Source organism: Pongo abelii, chromosome 16, assembly GCF_028885655.2.
Source record: "Pongo abelii isolate AG06213 chromosome 16, NHGRI_mPonAbe1-v2.0_pri, whole genome shotgun sequence".
Classification (NCBI taxonomy): Eukaryota; Metazoa; Chordata; class Mammalia; order Primates; family Hominidae; genus Pongo; species Pongo abelii.
Window position 1 is genome coordinate 87,824,288 of NC_072001.2, and position 24,471 is coordinate 87,848,758.

The window sequence follows — 24,471 nt, forward strand, 5'->3', positions numbered from 1 at the left end:
ATCTCACATCATGTAAACCATTTTCTATTGAATGCACTGTTACTTGCAATTGATATTGGCTAATGTCAGTCATTCTAACCAATAAAGAGCATGTCTCCTACTGAGTGAGAGGAAGGAATAGGTGATCTCTGTGCAGCTGTTCCTGCTGGGAAGATCTGTTGGGGCAATGAGCGCCCTGAAAGGAGTGGGCAATCTTCCTTGCCTTCTTCCCTCTTTCTCTTCTTTCCTTCTTCCTTCCCGTGCCCTTATCTCTTCCTTCCCCTTCCCTTCCTCCCTCACTAGCCATCAAGCCCTAAAGATACTGTTTTAAACAAGATGGATACATTTCCTGTCCCCAGAAGCATACTGACACGTATGAGATAGATGATTAAACAAGACTTCACAAGGTATGACAGGGGCCAAGACAGGAGAATCAGGGTGCTGTGGGAGGTCAACTTGCGAGTTCAGATGGCTTTCCAGAGAAGACAGCCACATTGGGTCCTGAGGGATGAGTAGGAGTTAGGTACATGAAAGAAAGGAGTGGTCAAGCGTCTGGAGCAGCCTGTGGAAGAGCCGAGAGGAAGGAGAGTGCGACTCCTTCAAGGGACTGAAAGCAGCTCAGTGAGGCTGGAGCTAGGACAGGGGAGGGGCTGTGCTGGGAAATGGCTAGAGGTGAAATAGGGGGTCATCAGGGGCTGGATCCAAGCATCCTCTTGAGCCACTATGAGGAGCTGGCACTTTGCCTGAAAGCACCAACTGGACCATCTACCTCTTAACCACCCACTTGCCCTGCATGGCTCAGCTGCTGTCCAGGTCTCATCCTGGGTAAACCCCATCATGGACTGGCCTGGTGTACAATGGCTGATAGGCTCAGGGTACAGCTGGACCCCAGGAAGGTACCCTCCCTGGCCACACCAGAGCTGAAGAGAAGCCAGCCCTGTCCCATACTGTGTTGTGGGGTGATGGGACACTTTGTGAAAAGGTGTCCCACCCCCTGCCACGTGTCCACCACTCGCTATGACTGTAGTCCCTTCCCTGCTTCTGAAACTGGACTCCTGCTTCCCCACCCCTCTATCTAGTGAGGGAATATTCTGACAGCCCATTCTAGCAGGACCTCAGGATGGAAGACTGGAAGCTCCCTGTCCAGGGAAACACAAGTGGATGCCAACTCCTGGGGAGAGGGTATATAAAGACCCTCAGCTATGGGTCACGTGGGGCATCCAGCGGTGGTAGCCACTGCTTGCTGGTGAGCATGAGAGTCAGGGGTGTGGCTAGGGATAGCCCGAGGGATTGCAAGGCTGGAGTGGTTTGGCCTGTTTCTTGATTTTTTCTAATTCAATTTAAAGCTGACTCTAAGCCACTATCCCACTGAGCTGGCAAGAAATTCAATCTCAGGCATATCGTTGAGTCTCCCTCCCCCATTCTCAAGATTTTGCCAAGGTCCCAGGGTCTTAGGCAGTGCTGAGGCCTCAGGCTGGCTCCACTGGTCACACTACCAAATGCAGACCATCCATCATCCCAGCCTTGTGGCACCTCAGGCTTGGTGGCTCTGCTGATTTGGAGTCACCCTTGGAATGTGGGAATTGTGAGGGAGGGGCAAAAGCTCTGTGCTCAAGTCCACTCTCCCTGAGTGTACCAGGCAGCCATGTCCTCTAAGGCCTTGTCACCTTTGGACACTGCCTAGAGTCAAGGTTTGAGACCTTTCCTCCCTACCCCCAGCCCTAGTCACACTCTGCCCCTTTCCCTTCTGGGGTAAAAATCTTTTCCTCTCCTTTCTTCCTGCTCTCAAAGGCCCACCCTTGGCCTGGTGTAGTGACTCACATCTGTAATCCCAGCACTAGGAGTTTGAGACCAGCCTGGGCAACATGGTGAAACCCCATCTCTACTAAAAATACAAAACATTGGCCAGGCATGGTGGCATGCACCTGTAGTTCCAGCTACTCCAGAGGCTGAGGTGGAAGGATCACTCGAGCCCAGGAGATGGAGGTTGCAGTGAGCCCTGATCATGCCACCACACTCCAGCCTGGGCGATGGAGCAAGACTCTATCTCAAAAAACAAAAAATCACAGGCCCACCCTTTCTTTCTTCTCTCTCCAGGACACCTTACAGAGTCTCTATAAGGAGTCAAGGAAGGCTGGGTGCAGTGGCTCAAACCTATAATCCTAATACTTTGAGAGGCTGAGAAGGGAAGATCACTTGAGGCCAGGAGTTCGAGACAAGCCTGGGCACATAGCGAGATCTCTGTCTCTACAAAAAAGAAAAATTAGCCAGACATGGTGGTGAGCATTTGTAGTCTCAGCTACTCTGGAGGCTTAGGCGGGAGGATCACCTGAGCCCAGGAGTTGGAGGCTGCAGTGAGCTATGATTACACCATTGCACTCCAGCCTGGGTGACAGAGTGAGACCCTGTCTCTAAAAATAATTAAGAAATCAAAAAGAAAATTTAGGTCAAGATTATTGCAAAAGACAGAAAGACCCACCAACTTCCAATAGCTGTTATGCTCTGACCACCAGAAATACCCAAGGCAAGGAAACACCAAGGGACTCACTCTCTGCTTGAAAGAGCCAGGCGAGGAGCAAATGTAAACCAGATGAGCACAGGGTAACATTTCAATGAATCATCTTGCCCCAGTGGTTTGATGAAGGGCAGCATCTCTGTCGTAGGTGCTGCTGTTGTGAATCTCAAACTCTTCCTGGCTGTCTCACCTAGTGACTTTACCTGGCATGAGCTTCTCTCACCCAACATCTTGGAGTACTTGGGCCACCTTAAACTGCTGCTGTATTAATTAACTGTCATTAAATGATGCTGCAGTAACAATCTCAGAATCTTAGTGTCTTACGACCATCAAGATTTATCTCTCAGCCAGGCAAAGTGGCTCATACCTGTAATCCCAGCACTTTGGGAAGCCAAGGCAGTAGGACCATTTAAGTCCAGGAGTTCAAGACCAGCCTGGTCAACATAGCAAGACCTCGTCTCTACAAGAAATAAAATAAAATAAAATAAATAAAATAAAATATTAGCCAGGTGTGATGGCACATACATGTACTCCCAGCTTCTTGGGAGACTGAGGCAGGAAGATCCCTTGAGCCCAGGAGGTTGAGGCTACAGTGAGCCGAGATTATATCACTATACTCCAGCTTGGGCAACAGAGTGATACCCTGTCTCTAAAAAAAAAAAAAAAAAAAAAAGTTCTCTCTCACTCACAGAATGAGTCACCTGAGGTTGCTGTGGCTCTATTCCATGCATTTCTTTATCCTGAAATCCAGGCTGAAAAGAGAAGCCCCTTTCTGAGTCACGCTGTTCTCAAAAGAGGCAGGCTGGTTGGATGGTTCAGAGTACAGCCTTGCATTCAGATAAGGCTGGGCAAAAATCCCTGCATTATCAGAGTTAATGCTTACAACACCCCTACGAGTTAGGAGGTGATATTCTCATTTTACAGATGAGAAACCTGAGATTATCTTGCCCGAGGACACACAGGGATGTGAAGAAGTGGAGCTGGAACTCAACCACGTATGTGCCTGGCTCCAAAGCCCAGGCTTTCACTCACCCTGCTATTCTATCCCTGCAAAGCCAATTCAGGATCAGCCAGTTAAACATGCTGAATTGAGAGCAACTGTAGTTAGCACTGCTGTTGCTCAAAACTCCACTAAAAAAGGGTAAAGAAAGAAAAGATTTATAAAGCAATAAGGACTAAGAGAACGAGAGCAGCAACAGGAGAGATAAGGAATGTTAACAAGGTTTTGGAAGCAGAGCTGATAAAGCTGAACTGTGAAGCTCAGGAACTGGAGGTACCTATTACTGCAAAAGCGAGGGCGAAGGTGGGGCTGAAAACAGGAAGCGGAGTTGAAAGCCTAGAGCCCCAGGCCCAACCTGCCCATCACCCACACCCAGGTGGCTCCTTCTCCTCTCACAGGAAACTGGAGTTTTATCCTATGGAGATATTGAATCAGAAAAGCAGGCACAGGCCAGGCACAGTGGATCATGCCTGTAATCCCAGCACTTTGGCCGGCCGAGGCAGGTGGATCGCTTGAGTACAGGGGTTCGAGGCCAGCCTGGGCAACATAGTGCAACCCTGTTTCTACTAAAAATGCAAAAATTAGCCAGGCATGGTGGCACATGCCCATAATCCAAGCTACTTGGGAGGCTGAGGCAGGAGAATCTCTTGAACTCAGCAGGGGCGGAGGTTGCAGTGAGCTGAGATTGCGCTGCTGTACTCCAGCCTGGGTGACAGAGCAAGACCTTGTCTCAAAAAACAAACAAAAACAAACAAACAAAAAAAAGCAGGCAGGCACAGCAGAGTGGAAAATGTTCTGTATTTTAAAGAAAGATTAAGGGAGAGTTTATAAACTGAATGTTGAGCACCACCTCCTCCCTCTTTGTGTCACTGTATTCCTAGAATTTTCTCTACCCTATGTGTGCCCTCTCCAGGCAGGAGACTGGAAGATTCTTCTCTGGAGAAACATCATGACCCCAGAAAATAGATTTATAGGTACTGAAATCCAAGAGTTTCCCCCATTGAAATAGATGGTCCCAGCCCAGTTATCTCACAGTAAGATACACTAGTTGATAAGCCTTATCCCTCCCCAACTCCTCAGTGTTTAAGCAACTCTTCAGGGACTCATTGTTATGTAAGAACATAAAACAAAGGGTCACCATAGATTTGAGGACAGAATCTAATATGGAAGACAGAGATCAAAACAAACAAAACAAAAAGGAATGGAGGGTCCAGAGATAATGCACATGGACAAAGAAAAATGCCTTGAAACTATTAATATTCTCAGAGACACAGGAAATGATATTACTCACATGAAACAGGAAAGGCATATTAGAAACAAAGAAAACCCAACCATGAGGAAAGAGCTTTGGAAAGTTAAAATTATGATAGCAGGAAACAAGTTGATAGAAAAGTTGGAAGACAAGCTTAAGGACAATTTTCAGAAAGCAAACAAAATTATAAAGAAAGAACAGTAAGAGAAGAGAGGTAAAAAAATTAGAAGATGAATTCGGAGGGTCTAACATTACAAAAAAAAGGAGTTTCAGAAAGAGAAAATAGAGAAAATGAAAGACAGAAAATTAACAAAGAAAGGATATAAAACTTCCCTGACTGGTCATGGTGGCTCATGCCTGTAATCCCAGCACTTTGGAAGACCGAGGTGGGCAGATCACTTGAGGCCAGGAGTTTGAGACCAGCCTGGCCAACATGGCAAAACCCCATCTCTATAAAAAATACAAAAATTAGCTGGGCATGGTGGCACAGGCCTGTAATCCCAGCTACTTGGGAGGCAGAGGTGGGAGGATCACCTAGGCCTGGGAAAGTCGAGGCTGCACTGCAATGAGCTGTGATCATGCCACTGCACTCCAGCCTGGGTGACAGAGTGAGATCTCATCTCTTTTTTTTTTTTTCTTTTGAGATGAAGCCTCACTCTGTCACCCCGGCTGGAGTGCAATGGCGCCATCTCGGCTCACTGCAACCTCCACCTCCCGGGTTCAACCACTTCTCCTGCCTCAGCCTCCCGAGTAGCTAGGACTACAGGCATGCGCCACCCAACCCTGCTAATTTTTGTATTTTTAGTAGAGATGGGGTTTCACCATGTTGGCCAAGCTGGTCTTGAACTCCTGGCCTCAAGTGATCCACCCGCCTCAGCCTCTCAAAATGCTAGGATTACAGGCATGAGCCACCATGCCCAGCAAGACCCCATCTCAAAAAAAAAAAAAAAAAAAAATTTGAGACCATCCTGGGCAACATAATGATATCTCATCTCTATAAAAGAAATTTTTAAATTAACCAGGTGTGGTGGTGCCTGCCTGTAGTCCCAGCTATTTGGGAGGCTGAGGTGGGAGGATGGCTTGAGTCTGAGAGACCAAAGCTTCAGTAAGCTGTGGTTGCACCACTGTACTCCAGGCTGGGTGATAGAGTGAGACCCTGTCTCAAACAAACAAACAAACAAAAAACTGTAAGAGGAAGTGATTTCCAAACCTAGATTATATTCCCTACTAAGCTATTAACCAAGTGTGATGGTAGAATAAAGACATTTTCAGGTATGCAAGTCTTCACAAAATTTGATCTCTTGTGTATACTTTCTCAGGTGTTCTACCAAAATGAGGGAATAACCCAAGAAAGAGAAAGACAAGGGTTCCAAAAATAGGACATCCACCCAACAGAGAGGTGTAAGCAAGTCCCAGGGTGACAGCTGAGCAGCAGGCCTGAAGAGAACCAGGTGGAATAAGATAACACAGGGTTCCAGAAGGAACATCTCGGGAAAAGAGGGAATCAGATATAGGGCCTTGTAGAAAATAGCTCTCAGGGCTTGCAGATTTGTATATATAACCAACTTTCTCTGGATATAAGATCAATATACAACAATCAAGTATATTTCTACAATGGGCAATCCAATGACAAAATGAAGAAAACAATTCTGTTTTCTTCAGAAATTCTAAATACTTAGGAATAAATTTAATAAATGAAGTGCAAAACTTGTACAATGAAAACTACAAAACATTGTTGAAAGAAATTAAAGAAGATCTAAACAAACGGAGAGGCATCCCATGTTCATGGATCAGAGGACTTAATATTTTAAAATGGATGTACCCCTCAAATTGATCTACATATTCAATGCAATCTTTATCAAAATCCCAGCTGGGTTTTTTGCAGAAATTGATGAGTTGATTTTAAAATTCATATGGAAATGCAAGGGAACTAGAACAGCCTAAACAATCTTTAAAAAGAATAACAAAGATGGAAGACTCATACTCCCTGATTCCAAACCTTCCTACAAAGCTACAGTAATCAAAATAGTGCGGTAGTGGCATGAGGATAGACTATAGATAAATGGAATAGAATTAAGAGCTCAAAAATAAACCCTCATATTATGGTCAATTGATTTTTGACAAGGGTGCCAAAACAATTCAATCAGAAAGAACAGTCTTGTCGGCCAGGCATAGTGGCTCATGCCTGTAATCCCAGAAATTTGGCAGGCCTAGACGGGTGGATCACTTGAGGCCAGGAGTTTGAAACCAGCCTGGCCAACATGGCAAAATGCTGTCTTTACTAAAAATACAAAAATTAACTGGGCGTGGTGGCGTTCGCCTGTACTCCCAGCCACTTGGGAGGCTAAGGCATGAGAATCACTTGAACCCAGGAGGCAGAGGTTGCAGTGAGTGGAGATCACACCACTGCACTCCAGTCTGGGCAACAGAGTGAGACTCTGTCTCAAAAAACAAAACAAAACAAAACAAACAAACAAACAAAAAACTACGTGCAAAAGAATGGAGTTGGGGAATGACTTCTCAGGTGATGACAATATTCTTAAATAGATTTTGGTGATGGCTGTACAACTAAATATACTAAAAACCGTTGAATTTTACATTATAGGGTAATTTTATAGTATATAATTATGTGTCAATAAAGTTGTTTAAAAATTAAAAATAATTTTCTTAACAAATTTGGGAAGAAATAATGACAGGTAAAAAGAAATCTAAGCAACAAAAACAAAAAAAATGGTATTATATGGATATGAAAATGCATAAATTTTTCACATTTTAACATTTCTGATATGGAGATGCATCCTACAAACAATGGAGTGTCACAGTTTAGTTGGGAGTGTTCTTTCGTAGTGGCACATAAAAAATGGCACATCTTACTGTCTTAAATTAGAATTATAGTGATATGTTCAGAAGGAACAAGATGTGCAAGAGGCCAGGTGCAGTAGCTCACATCTGTAATCCCAGCATTTTGGGAGGCCATGGCAGGAAAATTGCTTGAGCTCAGAAGTTTGAAATCAGCCTGAGCAACATAGGAAGACCTTATCTCTCTTATAAAAAAAAAAAAAAAAAAAAGTAAAAAATTAGCCAGGTGTGATGGTGCACGCCTGTAGTCCCAGGTACTCAGGAGGCTGAGGTGGGAGGATCTCTTGAGCCTGGGAGGTTGAGGCTGCAGTGAGCCATGATTGTGCCACTGCACTCCAGCCTGGGTGACAAAGTGAGACCCTGTTGAAAGAAAAAGGAAAGAGAGAAAGAAATAAAGAAAGAAAGAGGAAAGAAAGAAGGAAGGAAGGAAGGGAGAGAGAAAAATGTGCAAGATAGGAAATGTAATTATAATATGCTCCATGGCTCATCAATGCGCAAGTCTTATAGCCATAATCAGACAGAAACACATTAATGGAATACAGCTTTTTCCGAAAGTTGTGATATTACCATATTGGGAGGAGAAAGGGAGGACAAATGGAATATGGGGTGGTATGAAAGAGTTAATGCTTCATCTTCTGTAATGGGGAGTAAAAAGACACTATCTAAAATCAATAATTTGAGAAAATAGCAGTATGGATGCATTACTTAGAAATATGGATGTAAGTAATAGAAGTGACTGAAAGAGTTTGAAGGGGAGAAGTCAGGGATGGGGAGGGAATTACCGAAATGTTTTCCTGTTATTGTTGCTGATATAACTATGGTACCATTTGACTTTAAAAATCATGTATCTGTAGTACTTTGATTTGAATGGAAGGAAAAAGGAAATGGGAAGAGGGAAGGAGGAAGTTGGGGGTTCTCTGCGGATCCTATCCCTTGATCAGGAAGGCTGGGGGCAATGCCCCTACCTCAGGTCCAATGGGAGGGAAAATTGAGCAGCACCGAGGGGGCTGCATTATGCAGAGAGTGACTCCTCCTGTCCACAACCCTGACAGGAGTGCAGTGGGATGGTAGAGCCTGCCAGGAGAATTTGTTTTCAGATTCTATCCTCCTTCAGAGGCACTGACCTCCCCCACAAAAGGGAGAGGCTCCCAGCAGCAGCCAAACCCAAGCCCTCCTGGGGCTCTGTGCTCTGCAGCCTCGCAGCCAGGGATCCCAGCTGGGGTGGGGTCAGCCACAGTCCCGCTGAACCAAAGAAACCCAGTCTTCCACTGCTCCGTGAGGAACTGCTGTGGAGGCAGCCACCAATGCATCCACCCCACCTGGTGGAAGAAGGGAGACTACAGCGCGAGTGTTCCAAGAGCTTCTGTATTCGGAAAAATCACTACTTTGCTACTTTACAGATACAAGGTGTTCCTCAGTTTCATCTTCTTATATTCCAGATGCTTCATGGTCAGACATCTTTGATTCCTGTTCTGGGGCTCTTCCAGTTCTCTGTGGCTATGGAATAAACATCCCAAACCTGTTGCATAAAACCACTACCATCCATTATGCTCTCGGATTCATTGTCTCAGGAATTTAGATGGGCACCAAAGGGGATGGCTTGTCTCGGTTGCATGATGTCTGAGGCCTCAGTGGGGAAGAATCGAATGGCTGTGGGCTGGAACCACCCAGAAGCTTTTTCGCTCGTGTCTGGCACTTGGGCTATGATGACTTGCAGGCTGGGCTCAGCTGGGACAGTTGACCTGGTGCCTACATGTTACTCCTCCAGATGACTTGGGTTCCTCACAGCACGGCAGCCACAGAGTAGGGAGAACGCTTCCTCTGTGGTGTGTCAGAGTGCTAAGAGTGAGTGTCCCAGTGAACAAGACCAAAACTGCCTGGCCTTTCACGACCCAGCCTCGGAAGTCACATGGCATCATTCCTCCCATGCTATCTTGCTCAAAGCGGTCACAAGCCTGCCCAGATGAACAGGGAGAGGACACAGATCTGACCGCTTAACGGGAGGAGTGTTAGAAAATTTGCAGCCATGTCCTAAAAATACCACAATGACCCAGTATTATTAATTAAAATAAAAATAATGTAAAGTATTTTACACATATCATATACCTGTTTACTAGATAGATCAATGAGGAAGCCAACGTACTAGGATGGTTAAGGGTCTGGCATTAAAACCGGACAGAACTGGGTTCAAAACCTGGCTCAGCTGCTGAACTGTTTGCCCTTGAGCAAACCACTTCACTTCTCCGCATCTCAGTTGCCTCGTTGGTATAATGGGGATAGTAATATCTACCTCATATAGTTTGTTTGTTTTTAAGGATTACATGGACAGCATATGCAAATAATTTGTCCCACAATAAGCATTCAGAAAATGTCAGTCCCTTTTTTCCTAAATTATTTCAAGCGTTACATTTCCATTATTTCTATTATCTCAGATTTTTGAAGATATGCTATCATTTGAAATCTTTATAGATAAATGGAAAGAATGGTTGCTTTCATCAGGAAACAACACCCCCAATCTTGTGGGAAACTGCTCCTCCTTCCCTTTCTGTTCAAATAGGAGCTGCCAGCTTCTACCTCCCTGGTCACAGTGATTGCTTCAGGGGTGGGCAGAAGAGCCAGGCCCACTGACCACCCTATCCCATTTTCTAGGCCTCAACAATGGCTCTGGAGGAGGGCACATGGCCCTGACAGATCAATCACATTCTTGGAGGTTTGCTTTCTTTGCCACAACTAGCTATCAGGAAAACAAGCTAATATATGAACCCATGATTTTCTGATGGCCACGGTCCGGTCTTATGGAGAAATCCAATTCAGTAGAAGGAGGTCACGGTGCAGGAAGACACAAACACAACAAAAGCAGGAACTGAGCGGTAGACAGAGCCCTAGGGTCATGAAGTCCCCAGGCCCAGCTCCCTGCAGCTACACCCTCATCCCTCTTGGTGCCCATACATTCCTCTTCTCCTAAGCTATTTGATTTGTTTTCTGTCATTTGCAACAAAAAGAATCCTAAGTAATATACCCCTCTGATTTATATATTTTTTACAAATAAGGTAAATCATTCATAAACTCCAGTACTTTCACTATTATATTTTTCTATTTTTCTTATTTATTTTTGAAACTGCATCTTGCTCTGTCACGCAGGCTGGAGTGCAGTGGTATGATCATAGCTCACTGCAGCCTCACATTCCTGAGCTCAAGCAATCCTCCTGTCTGAGACTCCTTGGACTACAGGTGCTTGTCACCATGCTGGGCTAATTTTTAAATTTTTAATGGAGACAAGGTCTCGCTATGTTGCCCAGGCTGGTCTTGAACTCGTGGGCTCAAAGCAATCTTCCAGCCTCAGTCTCCCAAAGTGCTGGGATTACAGGTGTGAGCCACCTGGCTCAGGCTTTCCACTGTTATAAAGGAATCAATTAATTACAGTAACACACCTCTAAGTGATAAAACCCACCAGCTGTTGAGAGCTCTTGATATGAACTTCCTGAGACTCCTAACAGTTTAAGTCATTGAAGATGATTCACCGAGTTATGGAACTTTTCAGAAGGAGGCCCTGTCTTTTCCATACCAGCCATTAGACTTTCTCATCTCTGGGTTCTGTGCCTACCTGGAGGACCCTGGTCCCAGCCTGCAGCATCGGGCCACACTCTGGCTCAGAGCAGCTGACACTGAAATAATGACATGCCCCAGATCCAAAGAGAATTAGAGATTAGAAATATCTGCCCTCTGGGCACTGCCCAAGAAAAGATCCCTTGAAAGCTGTATGCTTTGATGGAGCTTATTTGTCTTCTAATTGATGCGATGGCATTGAAAAGAATAGTTTGGTAATATAAACAATGGACTCCTCTAAAAGTAGAAAAGAATCTTATTGAGGAAGGAAGTTTCAAGGGATAAAAGCAATCTTTTGTTTATAAAGTGAATTTTCTATCTTTAAATAACTTTTCTTTATACTTTATTATTAAAATTTTTTTTAATTTTTTGAGACGGGGTCTCACTCTGTTTCCCAGGCTGGAGTGCAGTGGCACGATCCACAGCTCACTGCAGCCTCGACCTCCCAGGAGTGGCTGGGACTACAGACATGCACCACGACACCTGGCTAATTTTTTGTATTTTTTTGTACAGACTGGGTTTCACCATGTTACCCAGGCTGGTCTCAAACTCCCAGGCTCAAGCGATTCTCCTGCCTTGGCCTCCCAAAGTGCTGGGATTACAGGCGTAAGCCACCGTGCCCGACGACTTTTCTTTTTTCTTGGAAAAAGAAAAACAGAAGTTTTGCTGGGATAAAAATGTGTCCTTTGTCAGTTGGGGCTGAGTGGAGGAAGTAGCCTGCGTGGTAGCACCTCCAGCCTGGTCAGGCTCACTCATGGTCCATCACTGAAGTACGTGGAGTCATTGGATGAAAGGAATTTACTGACGTGTGGGAGAGTGTAGCAGCATTTCGTGTGTTCATCTGGTGGGCAGTCTTGATCTGTGGGTTACTGCCTTCTTACTTGTAGATGAGAAATGAGTCCCACCTTGGAAAGATAGGAAAGGTGTCTGTATGGAGAGCAGATAGCCACACAGCCTGTGTGAGGATGAGAAAACTGCTCCAAGCAATCCTTGTGGGATCATCTCTTCCTTGTTCTTTTTTGCTCTCAACATAATTTGCAGTGTTTGGCAGGTGGGAGGTGAGCAGGATGGGGTCCTGAGAGGCCTGTCCTTCTTCTAGCTCCTGTTCTAGTTCCTTGCTGTTCTTCAAGGGGAGGGAACATGGATCTTAGTGGGTAGACTGGGCCACACTTACCAGTGGATCAGGTCACTGTGTGTTGAAAGGTTATACACAGCACATGGACCTCTGCTGACTCCTGCTTCTGTAAGCCTGAGGCTGGAAGCTGCTGTGAGCCTCCCTTGCCTCGCCTTGCCTTCTGTCTCTGGTGTTTTCCCATCATGAAGCTAAATTGGAAAACTTTGCAGTTTGGCCATCTGGCTCTCTTTCCACTTCCTCTCGCGTATGTATCAGGAGTCTCTCTTTTTTCTCCAAAGTCTTGGTGGCCAGTGGGAGGTATGTTTCAGATTTAGACTTTGTCAGAAGGAGTGGGCCCATTTAGGACTCCAGGTGAATGTACCAGCCCCATGTTACCAGAGAACCAGGAGTGCCAGGCAGGGGTGATGGGCACTTTGTTAATAATAGCTTGTTCCCATTTGTTCATCAGGACCCCCGCAGGAAAGAGGCAAATCTGCTCCTTCTTACCGCCTATCTTATTCTTCCTGTCTATTAGCAGGCTCATATAAGAGATCCCAAATAATAACATAAACAAGATAGAAACTTATTCCCCTCTCACATAAAGTTTGTGCTGTCGTGGCAGTCTTGCTCTGCAAAGACATCAGGACCCCAGACTCCTTCTTTTTTTTTTTTTTTCTTTAAGACAGGGTCTCGCTCTGTCACCTGAGCTGGAGTGCAGTGGGTCATGGCTTACTGTAGCCTCCACCTCCCAGGCTCAAGCCTGTCTCAGCCTCCCAAGTAGCTGGGACTACAGGTGCCCACCACCATGCCCAGCTAATTTTTCTCGAAGGGGTTTCACCATGTTGCCCAGGCTGGTCTCAAACTCCGGGGCTCAAGAGATCTGCCCACCTTGGCCTCCCAAAGTGCTGGGACTACAGAGGCGAGCCACGGCCTCAGGCTCCCTTTAACTTGAAGCTGCTCCATCTCTTGGGTGTTGCCTTTGTCTTCATGGTCCAAGCTTGCTCACCTTCCCATCTGCATTCCAACTGGCATGGAGCAAAAATGTGAAATATACCAGGAACGTGCGGGATGTGCCCATTTATCTAAGGCAGGGGTTAGCAACCACAGCCTGCAGGCTGGCCACCTGTTTTTGTAAACAGGCTTTATCGGAACACAGCCACTCTCCTTTGTTTGTCTATGGCTGCTTTCAACTATGAGTGCAGAGTTGAGTAGTCGCAACACAGCAATATGGTCCACGAAACCTGAAATATTTACTATCTGTCCCTTAAGAAAAAGTCAACAGAACCCTCTTCCAAGGGCATGATGAGAGGCTGCCTACTGGACTTCTGCTCACACCCCACTGGCCAGACCATGGCCACCCCTAGCCCAGGAAGGTTGAGAAATGTAGTCCTTTTTCTTTTTCTTTTAAGACAGAGTCACTCTTGTCACCCAGGCTGGAGTGCAGTGGTGCTATCAGCTCACTGCAGTCTCAATCTCCCAGGCTCAAGTGATCCTCCCACCTCAGCCTCCTGAGTAGCTGGGACTGCTTGCACACAGCGCCATGCCCAGCTAATTTTTTATTTTTTATAGAGACAGGGTCTCACCATGTTGCCCGGGCTAATCTTGAACTCCTCCCACCTCAGCCTCCCAAAGTGTTGGGATTACAGGCCTGAGCTACCGCGCCTGGCTGAGAAATGTAGTTTTTATTGTAAGTGGCCACATGCCCAGCTGGATTATCAGTTTTTACCAAAAAAAAGGGGAGACTGGCGACTGGAGGACAGCCAGCTGTCTTTCTACACGGGTCACGTGTTCTTCAGCCTGATGTTGGTGCTTAATATTTAAAAATTTTGAGTTTATGAATGAGATCCTTGCTATTCACTCATAGCCACGTTGATTTCTTTTGTTGCCTCTGCCTTTCCTTCCTCATTAGGATATTTTGCCCAACAGAGACAGGGTTCAATTCAAACGCTGCCGTTCCTTGCAGAGTCTCTTTCCTAAATGCCTTTATACTCCAGTGTGGGACAACCGCCTGGCTGTGCTGCCTCCCCATCCCTGCCAGTGACAAAGTCTCTGTTGGCAAATTGTCCCCATTCCACCATTCCATATCTTTGTCAGAACTTCATCCAAAGCTGCAATTTCTCTCTCTCAGGAAATGGAAAGCAACCTCCAGGCAAGGTAGGAACTTGTTGCACCCCTTGGTGGTGGGCAAGTAGGATGCCCCCGTAGATAAGTTCCTTCCCACCCCATTCCTGCTGTGTCCTAGAGATAGTGCCTTTATGATCCAGGCCAGGACTTTCTCTCATTCTCTCCTAAATGACAACTGCTCCTCAAGTTATACCCTCAACATGCAAGCCCTCGGATTTGAGGATTTCTGAAGCAGGCATGTAGCTTCTTAACACCCTTCCTAAGGCTGGGCACAGTGGCTCAAACCTGTAATCCAAGCACTTTGGGAGGCAGAGATGGGTGAATCACTTGAGGCCAGGAGTTCAAGACCAGCCTGGGCAACATAGAGAGAGTCCCCGCCATCTCTACCAAAAAAAAAAAAAAAAAAAAAAAATTAGCCGGGCATGGTGGCACCACCTGTAGTCTCAGCTACTTGGGAGGCTGAGGTGGGAGGCTGAGGTGGGAGGACCCCTTAAGCACAGGAGGTCAAGGCTGCAGCGAGCCAGGAATTTTGTGCTACTGCACAGCAGCCTGGGCAACAGAGGCCCCATCTCAAACAAAAAAAAACAACAAAGCAAAACACCCTTCCTAATAAGTCTGCCTCTTTCAAATATCCTAAGACCATATCCAATCTTTAGTCTCATCACATCATCTTGGTTCCACCCATGAGATCATATTTACCATGCTGTGTTCTGGCTTCATCTTAGACTTGCTCATGACTCATGCACTGTCTGCACACAAATGCAGAACAGTTTAGAATCAAGTCTGGAGCAAATTTTGAAACCCTGCTATGTGTTATGTGAGAAACAGCTGAAAGAACTAAGGGTGCCTGGCTCAGAGAAGGGAAGCCTGGATGGGCATCATCTTCAAATAGTTGAAGGACTGTCATGTGGAAAAGGGATTAAGCCATTTCTATAAGTTTTAAGATTTGACTTTTAAAACGAATGGGCAAGTATTAACTTCGGTAAGTAGGAAAAAGGACAACAAAGATATACATATGAGATGAGACCCATTCAGAGTGGCCCAGAATGGCAAAACTGGGATGGATTAAAGCAAAACATTTTTTGATGCAAAATCAAAAAAGAACCTTCTCAGAAGTGGAGCTCTCCAATGTGGAGTAGCAATGAGAGGTGTGAGGTTACTATCTTGATGAGATTTAAGCAAATGATGAATGACTGCTTGATTTCAAGCAGAATAGGGGGTTAACAAAGTGACTATCCTAGGCAATGTCCTTCTCATCACAAAGAGGAACTTTCTCAATTAGTTTAGGTTAGAGGGGATTTCTGGAAAGAATTTGGCTGTCATGGAATCCAAGGAAAAGCAGAACAACTGGGCTGCAGTAAGGGAGCAAATGAGATCAGCTCCAAGCCATAGCCCCACCGTGGTGACTCAGCTCCCAGCTCTGTTTCTGGGTTTTATAATTAATATTCCTTCCTGAGAATCCGAAAGGCCATTGGCAAGAGTACAGATTTGGCCTGCCCTGAGTCAGGCGTTCAGTCCTGGTTCAATAGCAAATCACTCATGGGAATGGAGTCTCATGACTCAAACATAAAAACATGGTGACAGAGGCCATCCGTGCAGTGGGTGTAAACATTCTCAGAAAAGCTGGATGGTGAGGTAGACACCCTCAAAATGATGTTTAAGGTCCTGTCCAACCTCAGGGCTCACTAATCCCGAGTCAAAAGTAATTTCAAGCAGATGATAAGAGGTCAGGACTAATTAACATTCAGCTGAAGGCATGAGCTTGAATTAAACTGAGGGGGCAGCAGAGGTGAGGGCACGGCCATGGGAAGAAAGGGGCAAGAAGGGGGGTCAATGAAGCCCATTAGTCAACTCACAGACCTTGGCAGGCTGCCTACTGGGACATGCATTGTCTAGGACAGAGTTACCCATGGGCTGAATTACAAGTTACACAGCATCTGTGTCCACGCAGTTTTTTTTTTTCCCATGCCATTTAAAAAATAAACTATTAAATTTTAGAATAGTTTAGACTTACAAAATGTTGCACCAATACTACCTAGCTCCCATATATCCCACACCCATTTTCCCCTCTTGTTAATAGCTTACACTACTATGTGCTATGGTCTGAATGTTCATGTCTCCTCAAAGTTCATATGCTGAAATCCTAGCCCCCAAGGTGAAGGTATTAGGAGCGGGGGCCTTCGGGAGGTGATAAGGTCATGAGAGTAGAGCCTTCATGAATGGGATTAGTGTCCTTATGCAAGAGGCCTCAGGGATCTCATTAGCCTCTTCTGCCATGTGAGGACACAGGGAGAAGGTGCCACCTATGAGAAACAGGCTCTCACCAGACACAGCATCTTCTAGCACCTTGATTTTGGACTTCCCAGCCTCAAGAGCTGTGAGAAATACATTTCTGTTGTTTATAAGCTATCCCGTTTATGGCATTTTGTTATCAGCCAAAACAGACTAAGACACAAGGGTACATTGTGAGCCCTATATTCAAGTGGCCTGCAGTCTTCTAGGGAAGGCCACCGGCCCCAGAATGAGTGTGCAGGGAGTCCAGAGAAGGGGGTCAAGGGCAGTCCTTGGGCTGTTCCATGACCCAGCTAGTGGAGCTGAGGCCAACAGACGGGCAGGGAAGGGGCGGAGGGCCAATTCTGGGAGAGGATTGTGTTGTCCACATCAACAGGGCACCCTGCCCACAGCCCAAGGGCAGCTGGAGCAGATGGCAGGGACTGAGGGAGAGCTGCAGAGAGAAGGCAAGAGCCTAGCTGGAGCTACAGGAGTCAGGCCAAACCTCCACTCTGTGGAGCTAAGGGAAGGACACAGGCCCTGAGGATGAGGACCCAGGTCAGCCTGTGGGGGTCACAAGGAGCAAGGCTGCTGCCCACTGGAACCAAAGCCTGTGGCAGAACAGAAGCAGGACCTGGCTCACTGGGGCTGAGCTGAATAACTGCTGCCCAGGGCTCCATCCTCCCACTGCCCTAGGTCAGGGCCAGCCCCAGCCAGGAAGGAAGTTGGACCTGGCAGGTAGGGGTGAGGGTGTAGGGGCCCAGCAGCCACAAGGGCAGGGTGCATCGCAGGTCCTGGAAGCCAAAGCTGCTGGGGAAAATGAGAACTGAGATGGGAGCAGGGCAGGCAGCAGGGAGATGGAGAGGGCATGCTGGTGATAGGAACTCCAGAAATGAAGGCGGGGAGGAACGTCAGGCCTTACCTAGTGGCACAGAGGGCTTGGGGTGGGGAGTAAAGGCAGGGAGGGAGGTGAGGGCGGGCCACACATCAGGGTTCCCTGAACACCAGCAGCCCAACAGAGAGGCTCCACATCACAGTTTGTGTTATGACCTGAAAATACAGAAGATGCATGAGGAGGGGCTCCCTTCAGATGGGCCCGGGGCACCCCTATACCACCCAGAACTAGGTGGTCTGGCTCAAATCCTGCCTCTGACTCTTCCCAGCTGTGTCCCTTTAGGCACGTAGCTTAACCTGTCCACGACTCTGATTCCTCAACTAGTGATAATAATAACACCTACTTCATGAAGTTGTTGTAAGGATTGAGTTAAAATATATAAAGCGCTGAGAAGAGTGCCTGGCACACAGTGCCACATAAGCATTTGCTAACATTACAGTTGCCTAGAGTAAAGCAGTTTGAACATTAGCCAATATTTCCCAAGTTGTATTCTGCAAAATCTTCAACTGAGAAACTTCCATCAAAAAGGTTCTTATGGGCCAGGTACAGTGACTTATGCTTATAATCCCAACACTTTGGGAAGCCAAGGTGGGCTGACTACTTGAGTCCAGGAGTCTGAGACCAGCCTGGGCAACACAGCAAGACCTCATCTCTACCAAAAAAAAATATATATATAAATATATATATATATAAAAATATATATATATTTTGTATATATATAGTATATATATATTTTGTATATATGTACATATATACACATATGTACATATATACATATATACACATATACGTATATGTACATATATACATATATACACATATACGTATATGTACATATATACACATATACACATATACGTATATGTACATATATACATATATACACATGTATATATATGTTTATGTATATATATATAAATTAGCTGGACATGGTGGCACGTGCCTATAGTCCTAGCTACTTAGGAGGCTGAGGTGGGAGGATCGCTTGAGCCTGAGAGGTTGACGCTGCAGTGAGCCATGATCACCTCACTGTACTCTAGCCTGGGTGACAGAATGAAAAGGTTTTTATGGTCAAGTAAATTTGGAAAAAGCCTCATATCCACACCAAGCTCTGACAAGTTCACAGTTAAAAAAACAAAAAAATAAACAAACAAAAAGTCTAAATAGCCCTCTCTAAGTTTATTCATCCCCGTGGTTCCAAACCTAGTCCATCATGGAACCCTCTGAACGCCTCCCAGGACAGTATGCCATGGGACCTCAGTTTGGGAAGCACTCTGAGGAAAGGCGGGAAGGGAGTCTCTGAAAGCAGAGAAAGAGGTGACACCACCCAGCAGGGGAAGAAGCCACAGAAAGATCCTAGTGCCCAGGAAGTGGGGCGGGGAGGAGGCTTTGTTGTGGCCCACAACAGAAGGGAAGGGGCATGTGAGGGACCCCAGGAAAGGGGGGATAGAGAGGACCAGGGTGCTGTTTGGATGTGGAGGGGAAAGGGGAGGAGGCAGAAGTGACCCTGAGAATTCACACTGGGGGAGGTAGGAAATGGGGGAGCAGGAAGGGGGATGGAGTGGGACATGTCCTTCCTTATGTCCTCACTCACTCTCTGCACTCTCCCCTTCCCAATTGTGGGATTGAGCTGGGTCTAAGTCCCATGGCTTCCCTGAAGAGGGCCCTGGGAAAGAGAAGGTGGTGACAGATGGTTCCTGGGGGAGAACAGCCCTCAGAAGTACAGAAGCACAAACTTGTTCTGTCCTCACTATGCACAGATCGTGTGGTTGTAAAACCGACAGCAGTTGTCCAGGGCCTGTGGGCTGAACTCTGGGTTGATGCTAAAAAGAAAGCAAAGGTTGCAGTGTGAGCTCCAGGCCTGGTTCTGCTGGCCACCACCAGGCTGTGCAACACTGGGAACACTGTTTCAAGTCTCTGGTCCACCCTTCCTCCATTGGTCCTCGAGCCTTCACTTCCCCATTAGCTGCAGCCATAACATTTCTACCCTCACCCTGATACCAAAGGCATCCCCCCAGCACTCAGGCATTCTGTCTATCACTGTGGGTGCCCTGCAGGTCCCAGAGCCCAGGCCCTCACCTCTGGAAGGCCTCACGGCAGCACCGGTAAATCTCAAAGCTACTGCTGCTGAGGGTCGTGTTCAAGAGGGACACGCAGTTGACTTCAGCCCCCCTGGGCATGTAGAGGATCCCTGTGGAGGGAAAGCGGTGGGTGGGCAGGGCCCCCAGGCTAGCCAGAAAATCAGGGTTCCACCTTCTGAGCCTGCCAGGCCTGCACTCACCTGCCATACAGGCATTCACCAGGGACACACAGGCTCCCGTGAAGAGCGCCCGGAGCACTATCTGGGAGAAGTCGCTCTTCCGTTGGGGGACCATGGAGGCTGCAAGGGGACAGAAGTGCTCAGGGCCAGGGAAGCTGTGTCCCTCTCTGGCCATGTTCCGCAGCTCTGGCTGCATCTGCTGACCTCCCTTCCTCTTCTATTAATAGATGGCCAGAGGGACAGACGTTGTCCTCCTGACAGCTTGCTGAGCTCAGGAGTCCTCTTTGGCCTGGCTTGGACCCCCAGGCAATGCCCCACATCTCCCTACATACCATGAGTGGCAGATGCGGGAAAAGAATGTGAGTTTGGAGTCAGGCAGACCTGGGATCAAATACAGGCTCAGCCACTCACTAGCTGAGTGACTTGGGCCACCACTTCACTTCATGAAGACTCCGTTTCCTTCTTTGTGAAATGGGATGATTACACCACCAGGCAGTGTAGCTGCCAGGACTGGAAATGTTATTTGTAAAGAACTGAGAACCGTGCAGACCCGTCGACCTTAGGCCCCACCAGCCCTGCCTGCCTGTCCACTGTGGGTGTGGGAACAGGCAGGCCAAAGTCTTGGGGACAGGCAAGCACCACACCTCCAGCCCCTGAGCCAGGCTTGGCCTTCAAGGCCCAGGTGCTAACTTCTGGGCTACCAGCAGCAGCAGAGAATCAGGGAATTCTAGGGCTAGGAGGAAACTCTATGAACATCTTTTTCTTTTTTTTTTGAGACAGAGTCTCGCTCTGTAGCCCAGGCTGGAGTGCAGTGGTGCGATCTCAGCTCACTGCAGTCTCTGCCTCCTGGTTTCAAGCATTCTCGTGCCTGGGTCAGCCTCCTGAGTAGCTGGGATCACAGGCGTGCACCACCACGCCTGGCTAATTTTGTATTTTTAGTAGAGATGGAGTTTTGCTATGTTGGCCAGGCTGGCCTCTAGTGATCCACCCGCCTGGGCCTCCCAAAGTGCTGGGATTACAGGCATGAGCCACTACACCTGGCCTCTATGGCCATCTTGTTTGGGTCCTGCTTTAGACAAATGAGACAACTGAGGCCTACGTGTCCCGAGCAAGTTCAAGTCCCAGACTCTCCTAGACACTGGTGAGGCCCTGATTAGACTCACTCAAGCCTCCCAGCATGATCCCAATGGAGCTGAAATTGGCAAATCCACAGAGGGCAAACGTCGTGAGGACTTCAGCTCTGACCTGAAAATACAGAAGATGCATGAGGAGGGGTTCCCCTCAGATGGGCCTGGGGCACCCCTATAACACCCCTATAAGGCTCCCTGGCCTTAATTTTATCCACTTCTTACATGTAATTGACCTTTGAGCCCTCTGTGCTGCCCCTTCCCCAGCCTTGCAATCTCACCTCTAAGTCGGCTCAAACTACACCACATCAAAAACATAGCCCCCCTCTCTTATCTGTCCTTCAACCTTTTTTTGTTTGTTTCTTTGTTTGTTTTTTTGTTTTTGTTTTTTTGAGACAGAGTTTTACTCTTGTCACCCAGGCTGGAGTGCAGTGGCACAATCTCGGCCCACTGCAACCTCTGCCTCCTGGGTTCAAGCGATTCTCCTGCCTCAGCCTCCCGAGTAGCTGGGATTATAGGTGCCCGTCACCACGTCCAGCTGATTTTTTGTATTTTTAGTAGAGATGGGGTTTCGCCATGTTGGGCAGGCTGGTCTCAAACTCCTGACCTTAGATGATCGCCCACCTCAGCTTCCCAAAGTGTTGGGATTACAGGTGTGAACCACCACGCCCAGCCTGTCCTTCAACCTTTTAATCTTCATTACCGCCTTTCTGGATGGGGTTCAGCCTTTCTTAGTCCTCTCGCTTTGGCCCTACTAAGCTCTGTCCTGGGGCCATTTGGTGGACAGCCCCGTCCCTGACCCTGCAATCCTGGGCTTCCAGTTCACAGCACTCCTGTGAATGCTCTCAGGCTGAGAGAAGGAGTGTGGCCCACAGGAAAGCGTAAGAGTAAGAGAAGCCCAGCCAGCCTGGCTTCTAGGATTGTCTCACCAACGATCAGCTTGAGAAGTCAGTCACTTCTTTTAGTGTCAGTTTCCCTGTCTGGAACAGGGGAATAATAGTACTTGCCTGGGAGGGCTGTAAAAAGGATTATATAATGTATGGGAAACACCAGGCAGAGAGCAAGTGTTTAAACACGATAGTTATTCGCTTTTGTTCTTAACAACTGTCTTATTTCCCAGAAATAAGTTTTAAGAGCCAAAATGAAATAATTGGAAAACAAAATTGGTTTATGGGTACAAAAAAATAGAATGAATGAATAAGAGCTAATATTTTATAGCACAACAGGGTGACTATAGTCAATAATGACTTAATTGTACATTTAAAAATAACTAAGAGTATAATTGGATTGTTTGTAACACAAAGGATAAGTGCTTGAAGGGATGGATACCCCATTCTCCATGATGTGCTTATTTCACATTGCATGCCAGTATCAAAGCATCTCATGTACCTCATAAATATATACACCTACTCTGTACCCACAAAAATTAAAAATTATTTTAAAAATTGGTACACAGCCTCCCCTCACACTATATAAAAATTAATTCTAGATAAATATTAATATTTTAAGAATAAAAAGATAGAAAATATAGGATAATAAATATAGTTACAAGGTAGTATTATTACTCTTATTTTGGAAAGGAGCAAACAGAGGCTCAGAGAGGTTAAGTAACTAAGGAAGTTCACACAGCAAGAAGGTAGCTGTATCAGAATTTGAACTCAGTTCTGACTCCAAAGCTCATGGTCTGAATTATCTCATCACATTATTTCACAAATTTCATGCTTTCCCGATAACTTTCTTTTTCTTTCTTTCCTTTTTCTGAAAACTTCTGCCTCCTGGGTTCAAGCAATTCTCATGCTTCAGCCTCCCAAGTAGCTGGGATGACAGGTGTGTGTTACCACACCTGGCTAAGTTTTGTATTTCTTGTTTTGCCAAACATTTCTTGTTTGCCATGTTGGCCAGGCTGGTCTCAAACTCCTGGCATCAAGTGACCCACCCTCCTTGTCCTCCCAAAGTGTTGGAATTACAGGCATGAGCCACCGTGCCCAGCTGCACTTTCCAGATAACTTTCTAAGTTTATAAATAATGGAAGAAATCACAAAAGAAAAGATTTGGTATAAAATCTGTGTTTAAAAAAACAAATCCTGGCCGGGCGCAGTGGCTCACGCCTGTAATCCCAGCACTTTGGGAAGCCAAGGCGGGTGGATCACAAGGTCAGGAGACCGAGACCATCCTGGCTAACATGGTGAAACCCCATCTCTACTAAAAATACAAAAAATTAGCCAGGCCCGGTGGCGGGTGCCTGTAGTCCCAGCTACCTGGGAGGCTGAGGCAGGAGAATGGCGTGAACCCGGGAGGCGGAGCTTGCAGTGAGCTGAGATCGCACCACTGCCCTCCAGCCTGGGCGATAGAGCGAGACTCTGTCTCAAAAAAAATAAAAAAATAAAAAATCCCAAATGCTGGGTCAAGTGAGAGCTGACAGGCACTGGGTGACTCTGTGCCTCACTGAGGAAAAATAACTAAACCTGGGCAGAGGAGACCCTAAGAAGCCAAGAGGCAAAATGTCATCATATGCAGTCCCTGTCCAAGCTTGTTGGTAGGGGCACAAGAAGAAGCACCCAGATGCTTCAGGCAACTGCTCAGAGCTTTCAAAGAAGTGCCAGAGAGGCAGACAACCATGTCAGCTAAAGAGAAAAGAAAATTTGAAGATGTGGCAAAGGCGGACAAGGCTGGCTAGGAAAGAGAAATGAAAACTTACATCCTTCCTAAAGGGAAAACAAAAAAGAAGTCCCAGCATCCCCAAGGCCAAGAGGCCTCCTTTGGCCTCTTCTTGTTCTATTCCAAGCATCACCCAAAAATCAAAGGAGAACATCCCAGCCTATCCGTTGTCGATGTTGCAAAGAAAGTAGGAGAGATGTGGTTATAAAACCGCTGTGGAGGATAAGCAACCTTAGAAAAAGACACTTGCGAAGCTGGAAGAAAAATACAAAAGGGATATTGCTGCATACTGAGCTAAAGGAAAGCCTGATGCAGCAAAAATAAGGGAGCTGTCAAGGCTGAAAAAGCAAGAAAAAGAAAGAATAGGAGAAACATGAGAAAGAGGAAGAGGATGAGGGGGAAGGAAAGATGGGGAAGATGAAGATGATGAATAAGCTAGTTCTAGTAGTTTTTTTCTTGTATATAATGTATTTAACTCCCCCACACTAAATTCATTCCTTTTAAAGAAATAAATTAAAATGTAAGGCCATGTAAGATTTGTTTTTAAACTGTACAGTGTCTTTTTTTTTGTATAGTTAACATACTACCCAATGTGTCTTTAGATAACTCTGTCCTGGTGGTATTTTCAATAGCCACCAACCTTGCCTGGTGCAGTATGGGGGTTATAAATTGGCATGGAAATTTAAAGCAGGCTCTTGTTGGCACACAGCACAAATTAGTTATGTGTGTGGATGGTATTGCCTTCATCTTTAGTTGTCTCTGATGCAGCTTACACAAAATAGTTGCTGTTCTGTTAACTAAACACCACTTG

General features: G+C 46.3%; 1 protein-coding gene across 2 annotated transcripts in view; it reads right to left on the bottom strand.

Moving 5' to 3' along the window:
• SLC28A1 (solute carrier family 28 member 1) overlaps window positions 1–24,471 on the bottom strand; it is a 93,299-nt gene that overhangs the window by 11,115 nt on the left and 57,713 nt on the right. Inside the window, exons 15-18 of one of the 2 annotated variants that reach the window (XM_024232293.2) lie at window positions 21,039–21,120; window positions 19,897–19,995; window positions 19,695–19,806; window positions 19,366–19,438 (exon numbers count right to left, since the gene is read on the bottom strand). In XM_024232293.2, coding sequence (XP_024088061.2) covers window positions 19,366–19,438; window positions 19,695–19,806; window positions 19,897–19,995; window positions 21,039–21,120 — 366 coding nt within the window. Of the gene's footprint in view, window positions 1–19,365; window positions 19,439–19,694; window positions 19,807–19,896; window positions 19,996–21,038; window positions 21,121–24,471 lie in introns of those variants that run through there. The other variant, XM_024232294.2, reaches the window with a different exon arrangement.